The sequence below is a fragment of the Aquila chrysaetos genome, chromosome 6, assembly GCF_900496995.4.
Source record: "Aquila chrysaetos chrysaetos chromosome 6, bAquChr1.4, whole genome shotgun sequence".
NCBI lineage: Eukaryota > Metazoa > Chordata > Aves > Accipitriformes > Accipitridae > Aquila > Aquila chrysaetos.
The window spans coordinates 3487088-3514794 of NC_044009.1; the positions used below are offsets into that span (position 1 = coordinate 3487088).

General features: G+C 42.5%; 1 protein-coding gene across 4 annotated transcripts; it reads left to right on the forward strand.

Annotated features, from left to right (window-relative positions):
- The first annotated feature begins 683 nt into the window (after positions 1-683).
- Positions 684-27707, forward strand: C1QTNF12 (C1q and TNF related 12). 4 transcript variants are annotated; one of them, XM_030018985.2, is made up of 10 exons: positions 684-747; positions 1349-1609; positions 1737-2618; positions 12366-12485; positions 13658-13769; positions 14031-14260; positions 18830-18938; positions 20184-20274; positions 24548-24626; positions 25235-27707. In XM_030018985.2, the coding sequence occupies exons 3-10, from the start codon at positions 2448-2450 to the stop codon at positions 25331-25333; spliced, it is 1011 nt and encodes a 336-aa protein (XP_029874845.1). In that variant the 5' UTR covers positions 684-747; positions 1349-1609; positions 1737-2447; the 3' UTR covers positions 25334-27707. The 4 variants fall into 4 exon arrangements, with proteins under 4 accessions (XP_029874845.1, XP_040980477.1, XP_029874844.1 ...); XM_030018984.2 differs by lacking the exon at positions 684-747 and having other exon boundaries at positions 1050-1609; XM_030018988.2 differs by lacking the exon at positions 684-747 and having other exon boundaries at positions 1056-1609; positions 14031-14212.

Here is a 27707-nt window from a genome sequence, read left to right on the forward strand (position 1 = left end):
AAACATAGTAAGGATTTGTTTCCCCCAAATCTGAGGATATAGTCTTGGGATTTGGCCCTTGGGATGGGAAGGGAGATGCTGCAGGCAGACAGATGCAGCCTGCATCAGCAGCCCAAAAAAGCCGTTGCCCTGTTCCAGCCTTGAATGTCATTTCTTGCCATGGTGTGTGGATCTGTCAAGCTGTTTAGCTGCAATATGACAGATTGTCCTATTAATGTGTCATCAAGTGCACTTTTACAAATTCATGGCTTGTCTACAACTAACCTGAAAAAAAGAGGCTTAAGTATGAGAAGGCGCCAAAGAAAGTTAAATATTATTAACAAATAAAGTCTGCCACGTAGTTTTGATGGAATGTGAGCTAGTTGGGGGAGGGGTGATACACTGTTAACTATTTAACTTCTGTGTAACTTCCCTTCTTACTCTCTTCTCTTTCCCAAACTCCATTTCTCTCAAAAGATGCTGTAAAAAAAAAAAAAAAAAAAAAAAATCTGTATTCCATTTCTTGATTTTGCGCTAGGATTGTTCATGCCTCAGTTTCCCTGAGCTATAGATAAAAGAGCTGTTGCTCCTGATCCACCTTGGCTGCCTTTAAAGTCCAGTGAAGAACTGTGCTGGCATTATTACTTGGATTACAGAAGGCATGGTAAAGGGATTGTTAAAAGAAAGCAGATCTGTTGCTTGCTGACTGCATAAGGGACTTCAAATTATGTGGTCTTCAACCTTTTATCATTTTTGGACTTTCTAATGGTACAGTGTCTGAGAAATTTTTGCATCACACACCGTATTTGTAGAAAGAATAGGAATATTTGTTCTAGGTGGTGGGGAACTGACAAAGATTTGCAGACTGTCCAAGTACTTCAAGCTCTCCCTTATGAAATGCTTGTAGGAGATGTGTAGCCTTTGGTTTTCTGTTATTTTTAATAAACAGCCTGCTCTCCTGTAAAGAAATCGGAAAGCCCCCACTGAGCCAGCCTTTAATGAGAGCTAGGGGAAAATGTTGTACGGAACACAGCTAAATAGAGTGTAAAGCAAGAGTTCTGATGCATCAATGTGTGGTGCGATGCTGAGTGCATATTCCAAGCCACATATTTTTAGCTCTACCACACACTCATGTACAGTTTTACAAACTTCCCAGAAAAATGGTGAATTCTCTGAGATAATGAAGGGGAGGTACAGAATAGGGCTGAGGGGAGGGAGCAGGGAATGGGCATTGATTTAAATCTGCCTGGCACACGGGCCAGCTCCACTTATCAGTGAGTCTAATAGGAATGTGAAGAGAATAGGCTTGACAGCTCATTAGAATGTGATCCCTCCTCCTTTTTTTCTTTTTTTTTCCCCTTTCTTGAAGTTGATGGAAACTCATTCAGGAAAGAAGTACTTATTTGCTGAGGTAAAGCAAAAGCTGAGGAGGGTTTTGCCAGTGTGCAGCTGGGGAAAGGAGCAGCGAGAAAAATCAGACGTGATCTATGCACAGAGGTACCTGAAATCTTGCCTAGTGTGAGGGGAGATGAGGATGAAAAAGACACGAGATTCTACATCCTGACAGCTGCTTGCGGCATCGGGACCTGCTGCTCATGGTCTCATTAAAGAGAAGTGAAGATAAACTCAGGTAAAGAGGGAGAGAAGCTAGACTTGGGAAAAATTTATCTGTTCCTAATGGACCTAGATACATCCTCAGATTCTTTGCTTCTCCCTGTTTTAACTTTTATGATATGAGAAATTTATTTTCTCCTTAGAAGGCTGAGCACTTGGCTGAGCTGTGATGCTTTCAGCCTCTTCAGGAGAGCAGCGGCTGTAGCAACCTTGGATTACAGTTCCCCAGCATCTTGAATGGAAAGGATGAGGACTTGTCACTGAGGAAAGGGAAGTATCATTCAAGAGACAATGGATGGAACATATTCAAGCCTGCTTTGAACTGAACAGAATGCTTCATATGACAGAAAGTGAAATCTCCTGTTGAAGAGGAACAACCTCACAACCCCCCTGATGAGTTTGTGTTGTCAGCTCTGGCCTGAGCAACTGTTGCCCTGAGCAATTTGACTTCTCTAGGTTTCATAGTTGAGTGCATTTTAAACGAGTCTGAAGACTTATTGGGGGTGGGGGGGGAGCGACACTTCAAGGTGGGTGGCAGGACTTTCCAGGGCCTCTTGTATTTATGTAAGCTTCAAGAGGCTGAATGGACTTACCTCTTTCTTCGAGTGAATCCAGATTTTCAAACAAGTTTATCTATACCATTTCCATGTGTCCTGCTTGAACAGAGATCTCTCCAGCAACCAGCGCATCCGTGCATGCTGCACATTTGACATTGCATAGCCCGGAGGATCACCTTTAATAGTTCTAACCTTTTTATTTTTTGAGAGGGAAGTCTGTATCTATTCCTGTTATTGGTGGTGAAGGTTTTTGTGCTTGGAGAGTGCCCTTCCTGACTTGGCCCCTCCCTTTTCAAAATGAAGGGGTGCACCTGGGTATTTGTGGCAACTTTACTTTGTCAGCAGTTTTGCCTCTTCAGAGTTACAGCAGCGAAGAGAGAGAGAAAGATGAAGAAAGAACCTAATCAGTATACAGAGCCTTTCAATGCTACCCTTTCAAACAGTGAAGAACTGCATGGGCATCCCAAGGTAGGTGTTTATGTGTTGTCAGTGCTTGGTAGAACTTATTTCTGGCAGTAAGGTGATGCTGGTTCCTTTTTCCAATGATTGAGGCAATCTTGCCAAATTCTATTAGATTTTAAAAGAGAAATATTCTCCCTTTTGCCTTTGCATGATTGATTTTCTATCTTACTGAAGCAAACACTGGAGTACTACAATTTATTATTATAATTTATATTAGAATATGCATAACTGAAGTTCCAGTCCCATAGTAGATGATTAAGTGTAAAGACATTTTTGAATTCTAGTGTATGAACACTATCCTGTTCAGAAACAACTGATTAAAAAAAAAGCAAGTGGGCTATCAGTACAATAATGATACTGGGATATTAATGAATCTCTTGCAGGCAAACTCTTTACTCTCTGAAATGTTATTTCAAAACTTTCTTAGGCAAATACAACAGTATAAACATCTGAGCATGCCTGAGTTTTCTCTACACTGCCCTTTCCACCAGAGAGGCTGTGGTGATTGAAAATTACTGATGAGAAATTTTTTGGTGTAGTCAGATGATCTGTTTAATGTGATTGTGGCTTTTGTAGGAAAAGGATTCAGGATGGTGCTAACTGTGCATAAGTTGCAAGTGTAAGACTGTGTGTATGATACCTCAATGGCTGTAGCTGATGACTTGCTAGGCTTAGTGAGTGAATTTTGCAGGGTAGGATCCTTCCAGTTACGTGTTTGGGAGAATCACCCCAGGGTGAAAGCTGCAAAAAATTTCCAGTCAATTGATCAGAGCCCCCAGAATCCTTTAAGATGAACAGTTGCATAGAATGCTTGGGAGTAGGAGAAGGGGTTAGGGAATTAAAAGCAGGTCCTCGGATTAGGAGCAGGATGAAATGGAAGGGAGACTACAACACTGAGAAAGAAGGGAGCATCCCCTATCACACAGCCCCTTCTCTCTCTCTCTCTCCCCTGCTCACACAAAAATGTCCCTTGTTTCAAATGGAGGTGACCTCTAAAACACGACTTTGATCACAACCATTAGGGATGGCAGTCACTATAGCAATAGAGTAACAAACCTGTCAAAAATTGGGACATGGCAGAGGGGGCAAGTTAGAACAATTGGGCTGACATTCTAAATATCCTATTCAATTCTATTGTGAGAGTAATTGGTTAAGGTTGGGCAAGTCTGGGAAACAGTCCTCTATATAAAAAAGCTGGCTGCTGCACTTAAAATTATCATTAGGGGACTGTGAGCAGCGTTTCTTCAGCTAATTTTTGTTGTGTATTGCAGGGCTCTGTCAGGACAGGTTGTATGCATGCTAAATTCTTGAGGTGCTTATAATCAATCACTTTCTTCTACTCTCTAGAACTGCTTCATTCTGCTTTTGCAAAAGGGGCCAGATACATATCTGGTGCAACTAAATTTCAGTCTATTCTGGAATGAATTTGGCTTGATGTGAAATGTATTGGACCGCAAGCAGAATATATTCTGATTGCAAAAGCAAGCAGAAACTGGTCCTGGTTAATTCTGATATAGTCATACATACGTTATTGCTAGAAGAAACACAGTACTCATTCGGAGGCTAGTGGGCATTCATTAAAGCAGACATTGTTTGGAAGCCACAGTTTCTGTGTTGAAATACTTTGCTTTAAAATATCCATGGCAAAGGTTTGGCTGCCGTAAGAGCTGGCAAGTTCAGTGAAGGCAGGTTCTGTTTAATAAGAATAGGACGAAACCAAATCTTTGATGTAAATGCTTATGAGCTCTGCTTGATATCCACTCCCAAATTTTGCAGTGTGAACTTTTCTCCTTGGAATCTATTTGAGGTTAAAGTCCAGGCTCTACTTAAGTATTGCTTCTAAATGTTACGGGTGACTATATTGTATTTTATATTTATATAGCACCTGCCCAAGCTAAGGAATTATTTTACACATGCTATAAATGCAGTGCTTAAGAACTGCCACCATTTCTGGGGTAAATGACAGTTGCCATTTGCAGCAAAGCATCAGAATTTGTATTCACTAAGGGAAGAAGTAAAGTAATAGTGAAACTATCCTTACGTAACCTATCAAGCTAAAGGAAGGTTGAAAGCAGTTCTCTGTGGAAGACTGGTCTCTTTGAGCCTTGAAGGTACTTCTGTGAGCAGTTTTGTTTCAGGAAAGGATGCCCTGCACAGGAAAGTGGAACAACAGCAGTGTCCCATTTCATTTCTCTGCAGCACATAACAGGAAAGATGGAATTTTTGTGGCCTTGTGCAATAAAGATTAAGGCTGTGTTTACCTTGGAAGACTCTGTGGCCAGCTGGTAGGTTTATCAAAGCAGAAGGAACAGGGAATGAAATATTAGCTGAGAGTAGTGATTTTTATTCATACTGTTAAAAAGGTAGATGTGTTTTCCTTCTAATTAAGCAAAACAATTTGGGACAAATTTCTCTTGGGAATTCTTTTCAAATAGGAGTAGAGAAAGCTCCCCTTTAACATTCACAGTGCATGAGTCATGGTGAAACCTCTACATACAACAGGGAAGCAGAAGTTTCAAATCTCCTGATAAACCTGATATTTCCAAGGAAATAGTGTGTTCGGTTTTGTTGTTTTTTTTTTTTTTTTTTTAAAGTTTTTCTTCAGTCTTATCTTTGCTGAGTTGCTGTCAATGTGATGTGCTTGCCAAGCACACGAGAGTTTTCTTCTCCGACTCAGACGGACTGAGAGAGAGAGCAGAACATGACTGATGGATACAGAGGTTTTCATCTACTGGACATTCTCACTTTGACTGTGTGTGGCTGAGTACCTGCAGCTGCCACTTGCCAGGCTTGCCTTCCCCTTTCCAGGCACAGATCTTGTCTTGCAAGTTGTGATACTATACTAACAGGGGTTCAGCAGCAGTAGATTGTCCAGTGGTTATATAGGGTTGACACTAATCAGGAGTTACCATTGGATACCTGAGTAGAGGGAATAAAGATGGAATCAGACTCTTAGTGCCCAGTGAAAGGACAAGAGGCAGTGGGTACAAGTTGAAATACAGGAAATTCCACTTAAACATAAGAAAAAACCCTTCTTTACTGTGAGGATAGTCAAACACTGGAAAAGGCTGGACAGGGAGGCTGTGGAGTCTCCGTCCCTGGAGACAGTCAAAACCTGACTGCACATGGTCCAGAGAAACCTGCTCCATTTCACCTGCTTAGAGCAGGGAGTGTTGAACTAGGCAATCTGTGGATGTCCCTCCCAACTCCAGCTGTTCTGTGAACTGCTTTTAGGGGTAGTTCAGCTAAGCAAGTCAAAGGCAGCATCCTAAACTGGGGAAAATTATTGACTCAGCATCCCGGTGAAATTTCAGGGATAATTTAAGGTCAACAGGATTTTATCTTCAGTGGAATTTCTGCAAGTAATAGTGTAATGTTTTTAATTTAGTTACCCGCTACGTAGCCAAGGAGTCCTTGAAATTTTATATCCTTTGTGATCCTTCTGTCTCTGTCAAATATCTAGGGCTAGGTCTACCTGGTTTATGACTTAATTCTCTCTGAATTATTTCTCTGGGGCCTTTTGCTTCCAATTGAAAACAGCAGCTGGTTCAATGGCATCGCGCAAATTGCATTCCTCCTCTGTAAAGAGATTTCAGTCAGCCTGGAGTGTATGATTGCATGTGTAATTGAGAAAAGTATTTTTGGGCCTGACAAGTGTTAAAACCATGGGAGAGACTGGACTGTGACCTATCTGTAGTAGATGTTATCTTTCATGTTTCGTATCTGTCATCGTTGTCAGTCTTGCTCTGGCATATTATGAACAAAAAGGGCTGTAACAAATAACATGCCTCCTAGCAATTCCTCGTGGCACATGTAAAATAATGTTGGATTCATACATCTGACTCAGCATATCAAATAATTCAGTGCTTGGTCTCATTTCTCAGAGCTGTTTGTAAGATTTTTAAAGTAAGTAGTCCTACATCAGATGTGGTTTTGTGTGCCAAATGCACTGTGCTACACCTGTTCTATTGGTGCTGTTCAGTTCCTTACTTTTTTGTGCCGTCCCTAAAGACAGAACTCTGCTGGTACATCCAGGGGTGGCACTGATTAACGTTGCAGTACAGCTAACACAGCAACAAACATCATGTCTTTTTCTCATCCAGAGTAGCTCTTGATCACATGAACTGTTCCATTAGATTCATTAAATTCGTTATGGGTGTGACCACTGAAGGCAGTTTATGTTTAAGTGGAGGGGAGAAGCTTTTTGAGATAGCCGTTTAGAAGACTGAAGTATAATTTTTCAATCACAAAACATAGTGGGAGTTTAGGTAGGAATTCCATTTCAGATTTGGCTGAGATACCAAACCTAACACTTCTGCTGTAGGGAGAGTTCTTGAGAGATCTGTAAAAACCGCAAGTGGTCAGGGCCTTGGTTTTACATCTCATTAATAACCAAGAGTGTGTATAACCATAAGTTATTAGCAGCTGACATAGGATTTTTCATGCTAAAAAAAAAAAAAAAAGTGGTCTGTCGCTTTTTAACCTGTTCCAAGTAAAATACACTACTGAAATAAATAATTTGCTCTTAATTTCATATTGAAGCTGACAATACTCTTGCTGGTGTAAATCAGGTGCAACAACATAGAAATTTGTGGATTAAGATGATTGAAATGCTTAGGTCCATTTTGTGCCTGGCAACTGCTTAACAATTAGAGCAAAGAATTCTTAAATACAATTCCATCACAGATGGACAAATACATAGATAACTGAGCAAAACTTGCAGGGCAGTAACTTCAGGCATAAAGACCGTGGACTGGAATGCTTAGGTATATGTTCCTGGGCACACATCTCTGACTACCTGCAGGTGGAAAGGATGCTGTCCTCTCAAAAAATTGTAAACTTTTCATGCCTTCTTTCCATCCTGTCCCACCCTGAGAAATGCTTAGGTGTGCTTGAGAACACTTCGAGATGCTTTTAGGTGTACAGCCTTGCTTACAGGTAGTGTTGACTTTTTTCTGTTATTCATCCAGACTCTGAAACTACTTTTGTCCGTTTCACTTTGGTTTTTAGCAGAGATGCACACTGGATCCCGGTATCCTTGAATTTCAGGAAAGTTCAGATACAGTTCAGAAATTTCTCAGGATCCAAACTCTGCTACTTGACTGTAGATTTCTGCTAGTAGTTTCTTCCATGCTGGCTGAATCTTGGCCAGAGACTGTGTGTGTCTCTGGGCAGTGCGTGCTGTTCTGGGAGTCAGAGCCAGAAAGAACCGCAGGTTCTGCTTGTGTACAGCAGTCTAAATTACAGCTCAACTTGGCTTTGATTGTGAGGGAAGTTAGGGAGAGAGTGGGCTAATTTCTCATCAGTGTCATAAACTGGTTCTGAAGTGATAGGTGCTATTGTATTCAGATTCCAAAGTGATGTTAAACGGCCTGATTGAAAGTTCATTAAAAATTGCTGGCAAGGCTTCTGTTGATTTTGGAGGTACTGTTTCAAGCGTTAAGGAGTAAGCCCGATTTCACTGTAGTTAACATGAGGATTCCTCCTGACTCCTGTAGGTTAGCCTTGCTCTGCAAACAGCACCCCAGGAGGGACAAGTCCCCTTTGCTGTGTTTCCAAGGCTGTTCTCAGTCCTGACTGATACCTGAGTTGGCTGCAAGGTCTCTCTGGCTGCTGGAGGCTGCTGCTGCCAAGAAAAATAGAGGCTTGCATGCTTATTGCTGGGATTGCTCATGCATGCCATAGTAATTAAATAATAATACCACAAGGATGGAACATTCATTTTAACTGTCAATCATTCTTGTGCTGGAGAAATTGGGGAGTGCCATGACTGTCTTGTAAGAGGGATTTGTAATTTAAGCAAGCCACTGGAGAGGTATGGGGGGTTTTATTTTTTTTTTTTTTTAATTTTGGGAGTTTTTAATTTATTTTTCTGGGATGTGCCATCTGGATTTCTTTTTTCTCCCTGACAAGATGTCTGCTCTGGCCTGTTTCTTCACAGCTGGAGCTCCAGAAAGGCTGAGGACATCTGTTTGTCTTCACAGTCTTCACAGTTAATGGTCAGAGTCTGCCCATGATTGCTGGCTTCTGCTCCTAGCTGGCCTGTTTCCTCATTTTTGCAGTGGAGGGGAGTTTATGCCTGTCTTGCAGCCTGGTGGAAACCAGGAATATTTGAATAGTCTCTTCCACACCTACAACAAATGCTGCATCCCAGTTCCTAAGACTCTGGTCTTGTGTTTGCTGTGTTCTGAAGACTGCACTTCTGAGTTCCTGCCACATGAGCCAGCCCTTTTTGAAGGATGAACTGATTTTATTTTCCTTTTCTCTGCAACCCAGCTGTTCTTTTTCTGGCTTCCATTACAGCACTGAGGGAACTCTCCATCCTGCCTGAGTTGGGTGCTTCTATTGATAAGTTGTTTCCTCCTGTTGTGGGAACTGCACTGCAGCTTTACCACAGACCTGTCAGTCACTGGGTCAAAAAGACATCTGCTTCCTTTGGGCAAAGCACGGGTAGGCTTTTACCTGCTTTATATTTATGAGCTTTGTAACCTTAAATGCTCATAAACAGAGTCCTCTGCAAGTGTGACCTCATGGGTGGTGATGCTGCACCCATCTGTTTTCAGATGAGGTGGGGTCAGAAAGAACTAGCTTCTCCCATCAGAAACCATTAAATCTCCATGAAACTTGGATAAATAAGTTTCACGTTTGTTGCAGAAATAAGCTGCACTTCGTGTGCTGTTCTTAGGACTTTTGCAAACTGTGAACATTTGGACTTGATGTTTACATGTTACAATAGAAGGAGAGGTTTGCACCAAAGGACCTTCTTGGCCTGTCTTTGACTTCTTGTGCTTCGCAAAAATCTGCAGTCAAGCAGTCTGTAGGAAGATGATAATGGTTTACTGAGGTGACTAATCTCACAACACCTAGGATTTCCTATAGTGTTCCATTTACATTACTTTCCAATGGAATTTCAGAAAGCTATTCAAGTCCTAGGTGCAGTAAGTAAACAAGACAAATAATAATTTAGCTAAAACAACCTACTAGAACCCCTTGACTAAACGTGCAATTTACGGCTGACTGTAAATGTGATTATAAACATTAGAAGTCTGTTCAAGACTGATTTTGGTACAGAAATGATGAACTAGATTGATATGAATAGTTTGCCTTGCTCTTGTTTGCTAAATTTGAGCATCAGGGGAGTGCGCATAACCATAACCCTGGCTCCGATTAATCACAGCAGAATGCATGAACGATATGGCAAATGTCTCGGGATATCCTTGCTTTGGCTTACAGCACAGACGCCAGCTACTCTGCAGCCATCTGTCTGAAGGGCAGGATAAGTGGACTGCCTGAATAGAGCAATTCAATAGGAGTAGATCTTTCTGTGGGTTGTGTCTGAGCAGTAAATCACCTAAGATTATTTGCTGAATAGAGAACATAGAGTTGGCTTCACAGAGTTTGAGATGTATGTTTAACAAATACCCTTGCTCAGCTCACAACACATCTGTTTTCTGGGGACCTGCTCATATTCTGCTGGTTTGTAAATCATTTGTTGACCCAAGCTGTTTGAAATAAATAGTTGTGATCACATCAGCTCAGAAATCTATGGACAAGTGCCTTGTACTACACCCGTGTCCCTGGGTGCGTGCTGGAGGGAGAGCTTTCCAGGCTCTGCATCAGTTTAGTAGCACTGACATTCTGTATAACCTCAAGCTGGAACCCCAGCAGACTTCTAAGATTTAATTTTGAAACAATTTATGCTGCATGGATTTTTCATAGCAGATCACACAGACTGTGGTCTTTTCTCCTCAAAATGGGCTTGCCCTGATATTTCTGGCTAAAATTTGCCATCCTCTGTCCAATTCCTGTTGCTCTCAGGCAGTGACATATATTGCAGTTATTGGGACCTCAGCTCTACCTGCATTCTAAAGGTTAATTGTTTTCTATGTGCTTCTGCAGACTATTTGATGAAAGAGAATCTATGCTTATGAGTGGTTCTAGAAATGTTATTAAAACTCAATATGGTTCTCTGAAAAGTGGCAAGTGCTTTAGGGAGCCAAGTGAGGCACGTAATGAGCAAATGTAGATGCGTTTGCTCACTTGGCTGCATTGGAAGCACCTTGCAAGGTCACTGTTACAGTTAAGGCCACTGAGTGTAAAGCTATAGTGTCTGAGTTGTGGCAGAACTGTCTAGTGCTGTCAGACTAGTAGGAGCTTAATACCCAGGGGCAAACACTTTTAGATCTGAAAAGTGCACTGTTGACTGACTTTGCTTCTGTGCTTTTTCCACACCCGTCTTGTTTTCTTCCTCCTGAATGGTGATAGATCAATATTGATTTACCTAAACTTGTAATGGTCTAGGAATCATTTCAAATGTCATTCAACCCACTACTGCCTTGTGTTGCTTTCCTGCTGGAATTCTGATCTGTACCTGTTCTGTCTCACCAGGAGAAAACAGGTTTATTGAATGAATTCCAAAAGTTTACAATAGGCATAGGCTGGGGGTTTTGTCTGTTTGTTTTAAAGATTGTAAGTGTTCATTGCAGTTTTTCCTCTCTGGCTTTTTCATTGATGGCTCTGAATGCTTAAGCGTGGTTCATGAAACTTTGGGAGGACTGGTGCTTTTATCCTCACTGTGATAGACATTTGGGAGGTGGATGTGTCAACAGATTGGAACCTCCACAGTCAACAGTTAATTGCTCTTGACAAGCATGGCAGAGCATTGGTAACCAATGACTTCTGGTGCATTTTTTAAATTTGAAGTTATAAGTTCATTCCTAGCCTAGGAGAAAAACCAACAGGTATGGCTATTTGATCCCTTACTTCTGGTTGTTTCTGGGAGGTGAGTAACGGGAACGAGGGAGTCCAATAGGAAGGGGACCCAAATTCGTGAAGACAGATCCTCTCTTCTATCCAGACATTGTTTAGAAGGGATCCAGAATGAGCCACTGTAATGTTAAAGCTTCTCTAGATAATTTCTCTAAGGCTACAATATACTTGCAGGCCATAGGAATGGGCAAGGTAGTTAAATTTGCCAATGGACTCTTTTCTGTGATCAGACGTGGACATTGTTTTTTGTTGTGTATTGGCTTTTTTTTCTGTGTGCACATTTGTCACTCTACAGCATGTGATTTGAAAGTTATGGAGCATTTCAAGGTTTTCTGTACGTTTTAATCTCCCTGTATTGCTTGATTGATCCAACTGATAAATGTCAGATGGCAGTGGTGAAAAATCGCTGGCATCTGGGCAGGTTTTCTGTGGCACATATTAGGACTGTCAGAGGACTGAGAGGCTCAGCAGCTTGAGAAAGGTCTCTGAGGTACACTGGCTCCCAGCTCTTGGCTTTACTGATTTCTTAAGCAAAGGGAGCTGGGAGGCCCTGCAGGTGATAGCATGTTCAGTTATGAGAAGGCATTTTGATGTTTAAGGGCAGCATCTTCTGGCTTTCGGGACATTTCTGATGGCAGGTTAGCCTGTAACTTACAAAGAAAAAAATCCCACTCTAACGGGACTTTTTGAAAGGCTGGTGTCTTTCATACACTGTGTCAGAACTCAGACCGAAGTACTAGCCTGCATTTGCAATGGTCCTGTAAATGATGAAAAAAAGTGGCATGGTACTGGATAATCCAAACTTAATTGCTTGAATCCCATTTTATCCCACCTTCAATGTCCTCCCAAATGCAGTACATTTGGATCAAGGATGCGGTTTAGGCAGCACACAACAGTCTGGTCTGGAAACTTTGCATTCTCTGAATCCATGCAGTGGCCAAAGAGATAACAGTGATATCAGTCTTTGTTCTTGTTTCTCTTTAGATCCTAGAATCTCCAGATCCTCGAATCACAGATCCACGGCGGACCTGGATCTCCTTTGTTCACCGCCCAGATGATGGCAATACTTCTAAAAGGAGATGCAAAGGGAAAGACAAGAAATTAGTAGGTTACTGCTAGATTGCCATCAGCTAATAAATGTGCACTGTGGCTTCCCTTCCTACTGCTGATATGCAAGGTGTTTTGTATGCTCTGACTTTTGCCTTCCCACCCTAGAGTGTGCTGCATTTTCATTTGTTTGTGTTTAATTTCTTGAAGTATTTTGGAGACATTTGAGACAATAAGTGCTATATGCTTTGTAAGATAAGGTATGTGAATTCCACTGTCAACATTCGTTTTTGTTTAAACCAGCTGTTTCTTGGACTGAGCATTTTTGGTTTTTTTTTCTGCTCAGTAGAAATAAAATTAACATTTTTTTTTCTTCCACTAGATAAAGTCCAAGTATCTCAAAGGATATATTAATCAAGGTGTGGACAAGTCATTCATTTCGAATTAATGAATTACTGATCATCTGCTGAGTGATGCTTGATCATGTGTGCACTTTTAATCTGCTGCTTAGACGGTCTTGAACGCTTTTAATGATTTCCTTTTATTTCTCAGTGAGCTGATAGGCAGGAGTGCTTCCATGCAGGTTTACTGCAGTTTAGTTGAGGCAACAGGAACTCCCTGGGAACAATACACATCAAAATAGCATTGATAACACTGTTGCTTGTTCGTCCTATTAGTTTAAAGCTCTAATGTGTGTGTGGCTAACCTTTACAGGTATTTTGAATGAACTGTTGCATTTTTTTTTCCCAAGAGTTCTACTGTTGCACCAAACATTCATGTATGTGATCATTATGTCTGAGCAATATATATTAATAATGTAAAGTGTGGCTAGATGGCTATTCTGGTTAGCGAATAGGCAGAATAAGAAGCTTAAAGGCTAGTATGATACTTCGGTTGATATGAGAAGATAGAGAAGCAGCAAACTTAGTCTTGTGCCTGTTGTGCTTCACACTGTATATATGTACTTGAAGAACCAGTTAGTGTTTACCTGAGTAAAGTTTATCCTCCCACATAAAGGCATGAGTAAATTCCAAGTGCTGGAATTCACAGCTGGCTGGAGAGTCAGTTTAAGATTTACTGCATCAGGCCTGTAGCTGAACTGATAGTGGAGGGGGCTGCTCACGTGGCTGACGGCCCTGTAGAACTAGCTCATGGCTGAGAGAATTTTTGGTCTGCCAGTGCAATTGCCTGGTTCTAATTCACATGTTTTTCTTTGGTTACTTCCTTAGCGTGGCCTTGTTGGCCCCCCAGGACCTCCTGGTCCCCAGGGACCTCCAGGAGCACCTGGTGCTGAAGTCACCCGGGAAGTCCTTCTGCAGGAGTTTAAGGAGATACTAAAAGGTAAAGACTGTAAGAGCTTTGTGCTTTAGTGATCTGCTTCTTTTGGTAAGCACCGTGGCAAATAAAGAACTGACTTTGCAAACGTTTACCTTAAAGCATTCCCCTATCTGGCAATCAAAAATTTGAAAAAATGTTTCCCCAGTGCTGCTTAGTTCAAGTTGAAGAATTAAGTGCAGAAGTCTTATCGCACAACTAAAGGCTTCATAGACCAGGGTCTTAAACTAAGCCTTTATTTTCCTGTACTTTTTCTTTTCTTCTCAGAAGCCATTGAGCGTCGAGCATCCCTGGCTATTTCAGCCCATCCTAGCCAGCTGCCTCCACTCCTGCTCTCCTTGGAGGAAGTTTCGCATCACAGACGTGTGGAGGAGGCATTCCATTGCAAGCTAAAAGGACAAGTCATTGTAGATAAGAAGACCCTGGTAGAACTTCAGAACTTCCAGTCGGTGAGAAGGGATTACAGACTGAACCTGTGCAACTCCACAACAGCCATTGTGCGTAGATCAGCTATAGTTCCCCTAGTCTGCAAAGCTGCTAGGTGGCTCTGCAGATAAAGCTGTTTCCTGAAAGGGCAGGCTAATCCCCGAAGCTCGTCTCAGGCTTGGATGCTATGAATATAGCACTACCTTTTTTGTGATTGACAGAAGTAGGATCTCATACGGTGATTTCAGCACTGAAGCTCAACTGCAGTAAGATGGACATTTAGCTTTGAGTCTTCTCCTTCCTGACAAACCCAAGAGGCAGACTTTCTTCTTCTCTTGCAGCCCAGCTGAATCTCATTACAGTTCTTACTGAAGTTCTAACAGGTCTGTGCAAGAGAGGGCTGTCTCACAGGTCCAAACAACAGTCAGTCTTTTTATTTCAGTTAATGATGGAGAAAGACTTGTCCATGTTTGGCGTTAGTCTGAAGATTCTGTTCTTTTTTTCAGTGCACGCCCTGTTTAATTCCAGAGTAACCTTCAGATGTAGAAAAATGTCAGAGGCAGACAGAAGCCATTGCTTATAGATTTGTGACCCCAAATAAGAGCTGTCATTTTGTTAGATGGGCCAGTCCTGATGCTCAAATTCTTTACATAATCATATGTTTTATAGAAGACTGATGAAAGTTACCTATATAATTTCATTATAGTCATGTTATAATGACAAGCACACCATCATGGGATGCTGTAGGGCATTATAAGCATGGTTACAAGTAAGCTGTTGAATTTGGTATTAAAACTTCTACTAACCATTCCTGAAGCAGTTGCAAATAGGATCTGAATTTGAAGTGTAAATGTTAGGCAAAGTAAGAGCTAAAACCAAGTAGTTACCTGGTAATTGAGGAGACTTATTTTAGACTTTGGAGTCACAAAGCACAAGGCCTTCAGATACATGGTTGCTTTTGTGTTGTGACAAGAAGAGTTTGAGGAGTATGAACAGGGAATATGGCTTTCCGTCAGCAGGGTTTGCTAACACTTTCGATGTAGTAAGGTGCTGAGCTTTCTTCCCATTTCTGAAGAATCCTGTCCAGCAGATCCTTTCCTATGGAGTAGTTTTGCTGCTAGGACTTTTCACAACTGCAGGACTAGAGGCAGTGGTTATGTTCTAAACAGGGTACTTTCCTGGACCTTTGCCAAATACACTTGTGGAAGCCTGGTTTGACAGCACTGTGGGTGCTGGCACAGAGGCAAGATTGTACTTGAAGTGCAGGCAGGGCTAGAGAGATCTGCTGCCTCATTAATTAGGAGGGAAAATGTGAATAAAGACATCTCAGTAATCAGTGCGTAGGCTGATGCTTCCCATGCTTTGTTATCATATGCCTAGCTTCTTTCTAATTGCTTCTGGCCCTGAAGCTGATGTGGGAGGGCTGGCAGGCCTCTGGATGCCAGCCTTTCATTTCAGCTTTGGGACAAGAAGTGTCTGGTTTTAGCTTGTGCTCTGATAGAGGGGAATTTAGCAGGGAGGGTGACAGTGGATGCTCTTGCAAAGATGAAAATGTCTTTGAACAGGCCAAGGGGGGGGGGAGAGAGAGATAATTCCCATCCCTCCATTTTGTCAGTTTAATAGTGTGAAGAAGCCAACAGTTTGATACTTCTCAGTGAGATGATAGGGATTGACTCTAATTCCTGGATTTGGACCTTACCCAGAGCATTCTGAGATAGTGGAAAGAACCTGTGCTGAGAAATGGCCTGTCATTTGAGTATGGTGTCTAAGTCACTCTGACCTTGAGTATTGAGAGAGCATGATGGTTTTCTCATCCTTCCATGCTAAATTTCCTCCGAGAACATTCCCTCCCTCTCTTCCTCTTGGTCTCATAATTTCCTTAGTATCTGGAATGAAACATGTGATACTCCTTTCCCCACACCTCTTCCTCCTGCATCTCACGCTTTGAGGTTTCTGACGATTGGCTCTTGCAAAAGCTTTCGGAAAGGTATGTTACGCAGCAAGAATTGAAGTAACTGCAGCCTCTGACGGGCCACGGAAGTGGGATTTATCTGGGGCCCACGAACGTCACTGGAATCAGATCACTTAAGGCTAAGGTGGCCTATGTGCTTTTCATGGTGAAAGATCCCAGAAGGAGTCCTGGTGTCTCTAGTGCCTTGAGGTCAAGCTAAATGTCTACCTTTGGCAGTTTAATTTTATTGCTGCTTCAGGAGATTGGTGCATCCCCTGCGTGTCGTGGTTGCCCTGCAGGCTGGGTTATCCTTTTCTTTAATTATAGATGTCAATGCATTGCTTTCTACAGTGTTTATGACTGAAAAGCTAAACTGGCAGTTCACATCTGAACTCTCTGTACATGTTTCCTATTTTCCATCTGGAAGTAAACTGTGGCGTGTATGAGGGAGATGTGGGGATAGGAGATGAACTAAGGAAGACAGGCTGACCTCGGTTTGTACAGAACGGCTGGACACCAACTTGCTTGTTTGCTTTTGGTCTGCCTACTGAAATAACTGTGTCCAAGTAGTTAGTTTCTCAGATATAAATCCCTGCAGTGTTTGAAGCAGCTAGGCGAGTATGCTGCTGTGGAGGCAGCGAATGCAGCAGGGAGCTCTAATTGGCATGGGGTTTAATGGAATATTTTGCCCAGAGAACCTCTCCCTGCATTGTCTATTTCTATGAGCAAAAGAATAACAAAGCCACAGAGGGCATGAAGAAACAGGAATGTTTTATCAGTGATAATTTACTGGTGCCTAAAATTGCCTTCCATGCTCAGCCAGTGGTTTTGGAATTATGTTGCTGATTCTGCTAATAGCTGTAACAAGAAAGGAATGAATTAACTATGCACTACAGTTTTGCACATACAGGGCTTGGATGCTCTTTCAGTGAGGTAAATCAAAAATACCATTAACAAAAATGATGGCGTAGTGCTAGCATAAGAACAGAATCAATCCTTCTGTAGTCTTTGTTGTTAGGTTAGCCGTTATATTGTCCATGTGTGTATACATAAAGAAAATAGAGCTCCTTTTGTGTGTATATATGTGCACATAGGCACACATCAGTGCACATTGATAAATATAGACCTAGAAATCATTGTATGAAACATAGTTGTTCTCCAGTTCATTATTACTGTTTTTCCATTATACATATGTAATCTTATGAGAAATGCCACTGCTGTTGCACATGGATGTATTTTCACCACCATATGCATACATAAAACATTTCTAGTAAAGTTCTGGGAAATTTAAGACTACAGCTACATCTTGGTAAATAAGGACTGGGAATTACACTTTTGTGAGCCTTGCCTAGGATTTGCTGCATAAAGGCAGGTTAGTCATTTCACTCCTCCTGCCACATAGTAACTCTCTAAACAAACACCACCAGACCCAAATATTTGCAACCTTACTTACAAAGAGAAAGCTGAATGAATTATTCCTACCCAGCACTGTGAAAGCTGTCAATTTCTGGCTGTGATGAACCAGAATGGGGAGGCAATTAACTTCCTTCTGCTACTTGAGCAAAGGTGTTCCTCTACTTTTTTTTTTTTTTAGTGTAATAGCACCTGTGGCAACACTGCTACAAATTTGTTCACCGTGTCTCAGGCCCCTTTCACTATCTAGTACTGGAAAGCATACTCAAATGTTGCGTTGTTGAGATCGCTCAATTATGCATTTGTGCATGTTTTAGGGATATAGTGTGCCTACAGTGTGCATGCCTTTACAGAGCCAGATTTGAACAGCTCTTCTCCCGTAAGACCAATGCAAATCTCTCAGGACAGCATTCATGGGAAGGCGTTCACATTGCACAGAATGCCCTTGCGGTGGAAGCAGAGTCTGACTAATGTGCTTTCTTGGCCCATTGAAGCCACTCCTGCTTCTCCCCAGCTCAAGCCAAATTCATATGAGGCAGGCCAAAATAAACAATAAACATTTCTCGCAGAGTTTATTTTAGTCTGAGTCAGATAATCTGCTGCGAGTTCGATTTAAGACTGCTTCCTTGCCATGAGGAGAAGCTGCATGCTATTTTAGTAAGTTTTTGCCTATTCTGTAGAATCCAAGGCTAGAACAAAATGAAACTAAATATGGAATCTGTAAGAATCCAAGCAGTTGTTCTTTAACAGCATCAAAGCCATCTGACTTAGACCTAAAGTGGGTAGAAAACATCTGGAGACCCATATGAGCGTTTCTTCTGTACTTGTATCACAAAAACAGTGTATAAGGTTCCAGGGTTTTAAGCCTGGGGACACTGCTTTGCCTCATCTAGGATGTCTTTGGGAGTAGCAGGGACCTCTTGACTCGAATAAAGGGAGATCTTGTGTATCAGAAGATCAGTGGAGGCTAGAGGCCACTGGGACCAGCAGAGCATAGGGATGCAGTAAGCACAGTCTGAGTCAAGATGAGTTAGAAGAGTTTGGCAGTGAGCAAAAAGGGCATCTTCATGTCTCATACTGATCATTTTGCCTTTAGTGGGCATCAGATGCTGAGAGAGAGCCCAGCTGGAAGGTGTGTTCTGGGGAGATAAGGCAGTAGCCTTGCAAATTTTTTCAGCTTTGTTCTCATGCACGTAGGCTTGTTCTTTGTCCTGGGCAGAAGTAATTATTGAGAGTGCTGGGGACTTGTTCAGGGTCTGCTTTTCTTATCTTACAGCCTCTGGCCAAAGGAGCTTTTCTCCGGGGGACAGGATTAAATCTGGCAACAGGACGTTTCACAGCACCTGTGTCTGGCATCTACCAGTTTTCAGCCAATGTCCACATTGGTGAGTGTTGTCCCCAGAAACCTTTTCTGTACTGCTCGAGAGGTGCAGGAAGGAGTCCCGGAGAACTCTCTGGGTCCTGTTTGATTTGAAGCATGTGTAATGGCAGCCCTTTGCAGTGAGCCCTGTCCTTAGAGCTGGGTACTTTCACAGACTGATAGCCGTAGCAGGCTGCTGCATGCAAATCAAACAAATCAACACTCCTTATGGAGGATGAGTTTAGGGACCAAATGTATTCACGTGTGAAAGTTATGGCTTCCATAAAAGACTTTAGAAGAAATGCACGTGATGATGTAGAACTGCATCAAGTCAGTTTTGACTGTGTTTTGTCGCCAGTGCATTTATTCGATCGTTTTAATCGTTCAGTGATGAAGTATTTTAAAATCCAACACCAAAAGGGTGCTTTCCAAAGAAGTTCTGGTGGATGGACCCTGGCTGGATGCCAGGTGCCCACCAAAGCTGCTCTATTGCTCCCCTATCTCAGCTGGACAGGGGAGAGAAAATATTACAAAAGACTCGTGGGTCAAGATAAGGACAGGGAGAGATCACTCACCAGTTACTGTCGTGGGCAAAACAGACTCAACTTGGGGAAAAATTAATTTATTGCCAATCAAATCAGAGTAGGATAATGAGAAATAAAAACTAAATCTTAAAACACCTCCCCCCCTCCAATCCCTTCTTCCCAGGCTTAACTTTACTTCAATTTTCTCTGCCTCCTCCCCTCAATGGCACAGGGGGATGGGGAATGGGGGTTGGGGTCAGTTCATCACACCTTGTCTCTGCTGCTCCTTCCTCCTAAAGGGAAGGACCCCTCACACTCTTCCCCTGCTCCAGCATGGGGTCCCTCCCACGGGAGACAGTTCTCCACGAACTTCTCCCAAATGAGTCCTTCCCACGGGCTGCAGTTCTTCATGAACGGCTCCTCTCTTTGGCTGCAGTTGTGCAGGTTTTTTTCCCCTTCTTAAATCTGTTATCCCAGAGGTGCTACCACCATCGCTGATGGGCTCGGACTTGGCCAGTGGCGGGTCCGTCTTGGAGCCGGCTGGCATTGGCTCTGTCGGACATGGGGGAAGCTTCTAGCAGCTTCTCACAGAAGCCACCCCTGTAGGCTCCCGCTACCAAAACCTTGCCATGCAAACCCAATACAGAAGTCACAAGGTTACTGGTGTCTCTGTTAACCCAAACACCAGCAACCGGTGGTCTGCTATGTCATGAAAGTGCTTATATTTCTTCCACTGCTTTCCCCAGACCACAGCGAGTTGAAGAGTAAAGTCCAGCTCCGAGCCAGAGATAACGTCCGAGTGTTGATCTGCATTGAATCTCTGTGCCACCGATACACGTGAGTTACTGCAATGCTGTCTTGGCAATTATTTTTCTCGGATGGACCCATGTTTCAACCAACTGTGCAAATCAGGTTCACCAACAGTGAATTTTATATGATAAATGCTCATAGAACTTTTCTGAAGAAAGCGATTCCATCTGGCCCTTAGGTTTTATGTGTTTGGGGTTTTTTTTCCTGATTTTTAACCTTTCGGTGCTAATTACTCTAAAGAGCTAAATATTGCGTATGTTGAGAGAATTGTGAATGAAGCTGAAACTGGATGTAGTTAAACGTGCTGAATGCTCAGCTTAATCACAAACATACAGAACGAGAGACACACTTTAATTTCGTGCCAGAGGTTGTTAGCTCAATTTTTATAATTTCAGCTGCATCCTGAATGGATCACAGCATCTCACTCATGTTGCTGTGGAAGTGTTGGAGTGATAAGGAGAACGAATAGGTGGAAAATAGAGGTGAATGGGTTCTGAGGCAGAAAGTGCAGGGCTTGTGTACAGGTATAGGATACCTTCTCACAGCTCTCAGCTGCCTTATGGAGCTTGCTTGGATAACCGTGCTGAATTTTCCTCTTCTGGGATCCATTAGCCAAACTCTGCTAAAGAAACGCTTTTGTTAGGCCATGGCAACCTTGGGTGTTGCTCCTTATGCAATGGGCCACGGCATCAGCATACAGCTGGCTGCTCGTTTGCTGTGCTTCTGTCATCCTTTCAGCCGCAGCATATGGGTGCCCTGTATCTCAGAGAAGGCCAGCTTGCTCGGGAGTTTGGCAAGCTTTGCTTGGAGGAAGGGGCTGGGAAGCCCCTGGGCTGGGCTGAATTGCACCCAGCAGAGGGCAACGCTGCTTGCACAGAGTGGTCCTGCTCTGTGCTTGCGGCTTGGCCCTTGAAAAATGCCTGTACAGGGCTGTGCAGATTTGCTCTGCCCTGTCTGCATCAATTCCAGTGCAGCTGTAGCAATCACCCTTGCAATAGCACCACTGAAATATATCCATAAAACGACTCCACAGGTGCAACTTAAAACCCAGAAAACCATAAATTTCCTGCTGGACTGGATGCTTCAGCCCTCACCTTCCCTGCTCCATGAGTTAGAGTGCTGCAGATAGGACTGACCTCTCCAGGGGCATTTCAATTTAGAGGCTTTATTGGCAGGTGAATTTGACATGAAGCCTCATGTAATAAATAAACCTCTCTTAGGTCTCATTGGCCTGTGGAAAAGACCTGATTGGTATCCGAGTACCCATTAGTAATTAGGGTAAGAGGGAGCTGTGTGCCCACTGACCTGATGGGAAGTCAGGGAGCTTGCTGACTCTAGCAACTGGCACCTCCTCGGCCTTGTAGACTGTTTTATAACAGTCTTTTATGATTGCAGCACTTAAAGTGAGGCAGTGACAGACTGGATGCAGTCACAATGTCAGCAGAAGAAGGGGGGGTGTAGCTTCTTGCTCCTTGGAGGGACACCTTGTATTCTGGTAAGCTGCAGAACTTAATGGGACATTTCATTTCTGGCACTTGTGAGAATTCCTTTAGATCATGCTAAGAATGGACCTCAGCCCGATCTTGAAATCTGGGATGCGTGTTGACAATAAGCGATTTTGGGACAGCCCAGGCCTTTAATCACAGGGGTGGAACAGGTATGAGTGGGACAGAACGTTACTGTCCTCTTTACGAGTAGCTCTCACAAATTGCCTTTGCACAGTGCAGATCCCTATTCCTGTCCTTTAGTCTGCACAGCAAAGACCAGTCAGATTCAAGTAATCAGGGGGTTTTCTTTCTTCAGCATTGGTGCTTTTTTTTTTTTTCACCTACAACAATATCCTCTTCTCTTAGCAATTTCATCAAAACAGGACTCATGCCCCTAGCCCTTGGATTCCCCATGAACAGAGACTGCAAGTTCCACAGCATCTTTTTCTACATGCTTTTGGGATGTGGAAAGATATTGCCCGTTGGGATGTGGAAAAATATTGCCAGTTGGTGGTGTTGACCTGATGATATTTCAACAAAGATTTGAGTGAATGAGTGGGTGAGATTTATGAAGCCACCTAAAAGGATTTAAAAGTGAAATTGATCCTGCAGATCTCCAGGAGTGAAAAGCTGTTCTCCCCTCCTGATCTCCACTCTACATTGTCTTCAGTTACAGAATCATACAGAAAATCCAAATTCCATTTAAACCATTTTGCAAAATAAATGAACCTGACAGTGGTGAGTTTTTCTTCCTAATGATTCCACAAGCTCCCAACTGATTTGATTAAGGCCTCTGAGAGAGAACAAAGTGTTTTTCTTCTGGAATGCTCACTTCTGTCTCCAAGGACAGTGTCTGTCTGTGTTTCTCTCTTTCCTTTGCTGTCCATTCAGTCAACCTTACAGTAATATTACTAAAGAATGCATGTCAGTCTCTGATTGCTTTCAACGTGACTTTAGTCTTGCTTCCTTGTTCTGGTAAATGCAAGCACAAGAGTTATCTGAATAGGAAGCTTCCCTGTGGACCATGGAAACTACTGTGCCTTCCTCTTTGCAGGTCTTTTTAGCTGAAAGCTCCTAGAAAACTGTTCTGGTTCTGGCTGGGATGTGTGAACAACCTCTTTGTCACATACAGCCCAGGCAGGTTTATTGGGATGTTTTGAGATTAGCTTGCCACCTGAAGAATTTATAACTACATTCTCCAAAGAACGGTAACAGTAAAAACTATTTTTCTTAGACAGAAGTTTACATAAAGCTCTCTGATGTCTGACTTGGAGTTTTCAGCAGTTGTCCAGGGTCGCAATTTATGACTGGTTATCCTGCAAGGCTGTCCTGAGTCGAGTGAGTTGGACAGCAGTGGGAGTAAAGCAGAATCAGCACTGGCTCTGTGAGAGACACCTCTCTCTCATATGGTGGGTGAGAGCGTGGCTGGTCTGTGGCATGGAAGGAAAGATGGGTGGAGGGATGGGAACCTGTCTGGACAGACATTCTGCTGGCACAGGCTGAGCAGCTACCCGTGCTTGTGGAATTTCCTGGGGATGTCAGCGTACACAGTCATTCATTTGAGGGAGCTGAAAGAACCCTGAGGGCTTTCGGCTGAGAGAGATGGAAACTCAGAGGCAAGGAGACAGTTGGAGTAGAAGAGATTAACGGTGGGAAGTTCCCACCCAAGTTAGGCTTTTGGCAGGATATGACACACAGACTGAGCTCTTCAATCAAGGTGGTGCCAAGTGGCTTGCTCTCTCTGGGCCAAATTGCCCCTACCTTTTATGCATATTATTTCCTTGGAAGGGGGCTGGAAACAGCACGTTTGCACTTGCTAGGTTTCGTTACCACCACTTCATGGAAAAAAGGGAGGAAAGGGGTTGGTTTTCTTGGGAAAACAACTAGATCTGCTACCACTGGCTAGGCAGATTTCGGAAGAACCAGCCAGGCGTGGAGCTCCATGCTTTCGTATTGCGTTGGAACTGAGCTTACATGGGTGGTTCTGATTGTTGATGTCTCAGGCACCTCCTTCCACCCTGAATCCTGTACAAAGGAGCTGAGTTAGAGTTTTGTAAACAGAGGATGCCACAGAGAGCAGCTGTCCTACATCTTGCTACTGCAAGGAATATGATGCCTATTAGAACATGATATTAGGAAAGAACAGTACTCAAGGGGTGATCTGGAGCTCTCCCTTGAATTTTAACTGAAGCACAGGTTTTTAAAATTTTTTTTGGCTTGCTTGTGACCCCTGATCCAAATGTCCTCCCAAAACAGCTTTCGGCTGCAGAATATGTTCTTTCTTGCATAGGCTGACTACATATATTGTTAAGGTGAAATAAGCCTTTCATGCCTTGAAAATGAATGAACTGTTATGGACAGAATGCATATAGCTAGCTCTTTGCAGAATAACAAGACTATAAACTATTGTGGTGGTCAACAAACTGGGATAACTGGTATGTAGATAAATCTAAAGGACATGTTTAGCACCTGTTCAAGGGTGAGGGATACAGACTACAGGACCTTGAGAAAGGCTTCTGTGAGAGAAGGTGGCTCCCAGTTCCTGTCTCCAGCTGAGTTTTGCGTTCACAATTCTGTATGCTCTGTAAGTCTTCCATTAGACGCTACAGTGAGGACAAGGTTCTACTGTTCTCTTTTCAAGGCAGCTGATTACTGCCAGAATCAAGTCAACAGGCCACCTGTTTAGTACAGATGGGCACTAGAACCACCAGGTCCTATTTCTAGGGAGGTCACGAGACTATTGTCATTCCACAACAACTGTTGTGACTGCCTCAGGTGTTTAACCTGTTTATTTTTCTTTTGCTACTGTTTAGGTCTTTGGAAGTCATTGCTGGTCTGGAAAGTAACAGCAAAATCTTCACTATCTATGTACATGGCTTACTGCAGCTGCAGGTAAGCCCATGCAGACTGGGAATCACTGTACTAGTTGGCTTGGCAGGCTGCAGAGTTATTTACTGGCAAGGCTGAATTCTCACCAGGAGGTGGGGAAGTTTTTATTAACCTTCTTTCTAAGGTTAGTGAAGTTAAATGCCTTACCTGGAGTGACTAGAGAGGATCTGTGGCAGGAACAGGAACAAAAGCCAGACTTGTTCTGATCTTAAGCCACAGAAGTAACCTTCCCTGTAAGAAATGACAGTCAATATTTTTCTTTCTCAAACCTTGCCTTGCATTGTCAAGATGGCAGTTGTGTTTCCCATTTCATAGAAGGGAATCTGAAGCACAGATGGTTACTTAACTAGTCACCCAAAAAGATGTTAGTGCGGTAAGGATCTAGTTAAGTAATAAACCTGTAACACAGTTTCACTCCAGAAAATTTCTTCCACCAAGTCAAAGCTGTAGGGCTGCAGTAAAAATGTTTGGTCAGATCCTGTTCCCAGGAGGCAGAGAAAATGGCAGGAGGCTTCTGTGCTTAGTTCATGGTAGGGAAATGCTTTTTTTTCTTCCTTTTACGCTGGGATGAAGTGTCAGATATTTTCCTTTCTCTCTTGTTCTCTGTGCAGGCTGGCCAGTACACCTCCATATTTGTGGACAACAGTGCTGGAGCTCCCATCACCATTCAGAATGGATCAGATTTCATGGGCATGTTAATGGGCGCGTAACATCATCTGCAGCAGCGTAGCAGGGAAGGATATGAATTAGAGCCTTGCAGTGTATATTTGACTGAAGAAACCTTTACTTTGACTCTTGAAGATGGCTTCCTGTAACTGTTGGCATCTTCTTAAACAAGCAAAGAGCTTTTCCTTTTACAGATACTTCAGCTTGCTTTCAGAGGCTACTGCTTTTCAAGGTCCACACCAGTTCGTTCATCATAAAAAGTATACTTCTATAATTCAGAAACAAACTGTAATATTTAATTTGTGCTTCACCAGATGCTCACTGAACAATACACTGAGATTTGGAATTTGTTACATTATAACTTTATTTCACAATAGCACTTGTAATCAGCATGTCTTTTGGGATTGATTGTGGGGTGTTTGAGTTTGTAAATGAAGGATTGAGAGGGGAAGTAAAATAGTGACTATATTCTATGTGTTGTGGAGGAAGGAGACAAGGATTTGCCAGCAAAACTGCTTTTTTCATACAATTGTAAATGGTATAGGCCCCCTCTCATGTTCAAAATTGGATATATTTGACAAGAAGTATGTTGAATTCTCAGACAATGCCTGCTTCACAGATGGGAATCCAAGGTCTGAACTCTTTAATTGTGGTTCTTTATATCTAAGTATTTCCTTGATCTTATTGATGAAGCTGAATACCTCGCTGCTTGTGCAGTTTTGTTTTTATGAAAAGGTAAGGCCAACGGCACCAGTTCTAGCATGAACTCCCTTACTTGTGTTCTTATGTTTTAGTAAGATATACGTGTGGATTTGGACTGCATCACGTAAACAGCATCCCCTCAGGTGCCGTATAATCATTTGTAAATGGGTCAAATGCATTACACTGGTTGTCAAAAGCCTGGCAAAGACAGTGAGGATAGCAGCCTCGGATCGGATATGTCACCTATTTGGTGCTTGTTGAACTGCAGTGACACAATGAGATAAAACATGGGGCAAGGCTTACTTCCATCAGGCAGCCAGGGTCATAGGGAGTCTATCTGAGCTCTACCTGGAGCTTGAAAGTGCGGTCAAAGACCGTCCAGCGAACGTTTTCTGGATTTCTACAAATCTGTTTGCAAATGTAAGCATACGAGATTGAGCCCCCAAAGCAGCTTTGCATATAGCTCCAGGCTATAAACTCGTTTTAACAAAGTAAAAGGGTGTTGACATTTCACGGGGTTAAGGTGTTACCCAAGATGTGGTAACATCCTTGTGATGAAAAAAAAACCCTCACTCATTTAATGTGCCTCTGTATCCTTCCCTTTCAACAGACACTTGGCCCTTTTATTGATTCAACTTAGCTAAGGAAGTGGTTGTATAACAGTGTCATGAATAGATGGTAGCAAGGCCCAAAATGGAGTCCAGATACTTGTTCTTGAATGTTTGCAGTGAATGGAAGATATCGTTTGTATAGAGTTGCGATTTTTGATCAACTACAATATCTTCGTGCAATGAAAACAGAGACTGCTGGGGACAGCAGAAGGCATGAAAAAAATGTCATCTGTTGCTGGGTCTGATCAATACGTGATGTTTCTACAAGCTCCAGTAACACTGCTGTTGAGATTGGTGGTATGCAAAGATGTCTTATTTCAAGAGCTGTGGAAAAATCTGCTGTAAAACAAGCATGGCTGAAGCTGGTTTTTTTTCATCTCCATTATAAATACCTTGAGACAAAACTTTAAGGGTACTAAATGGTATTTTTTCCTTTGTGAAGAACATATTAAAGTGATACCTATCGGAGGAGGAAGGAGAGGGTACAGGGAATAATCAAGTAGTGCTGTTACACAAGTAAACCCAGGTAAATTCCCCTTTCTAGTCAATGGAATGCGGTTGTTCTAACTGGACCTTTGTGTCTGTCTAAAATAGAGCAGCTATCAATGTTTATACATTCATTCTTGCTCCACAATACATGCCAGAATTCCTATGGATTTTCTTGTAGTACCCTTTGGGGAGAATGTACTTTTAAGCATAAACTGGCTGCTCCACTGGCAAAGGAGAGTCCACAGCTCTTGAAAGGCATAGCAAGTAGCAACAGTAGTAATTTCTGGAGCTTCAGAAAGCATGTAACACACATGAATATCACTAAACCCTATCAATAAAGATTGGCTGTTTACACTGGGTTTTGATGGAGTGAGTGTAGTCAGGGCAAGTGGCCTATATCCCAGCATGTATTACTATACTGTACTTTGTACTGTGTGAATATTTGTAATAAATTGGGCTGTTTCATGCATGACTTACAGCAACATAATCAAAGTGTTGTGACATTCAGCATATGTTGTTATATCTGTAGGTTTTTTGAACCAAGCCTCACTGTTCTTGGTAAATCAGAGTTTAAATATTTATTTTGTTGTAGAACTAAAAACGTTTGTCAGACTTT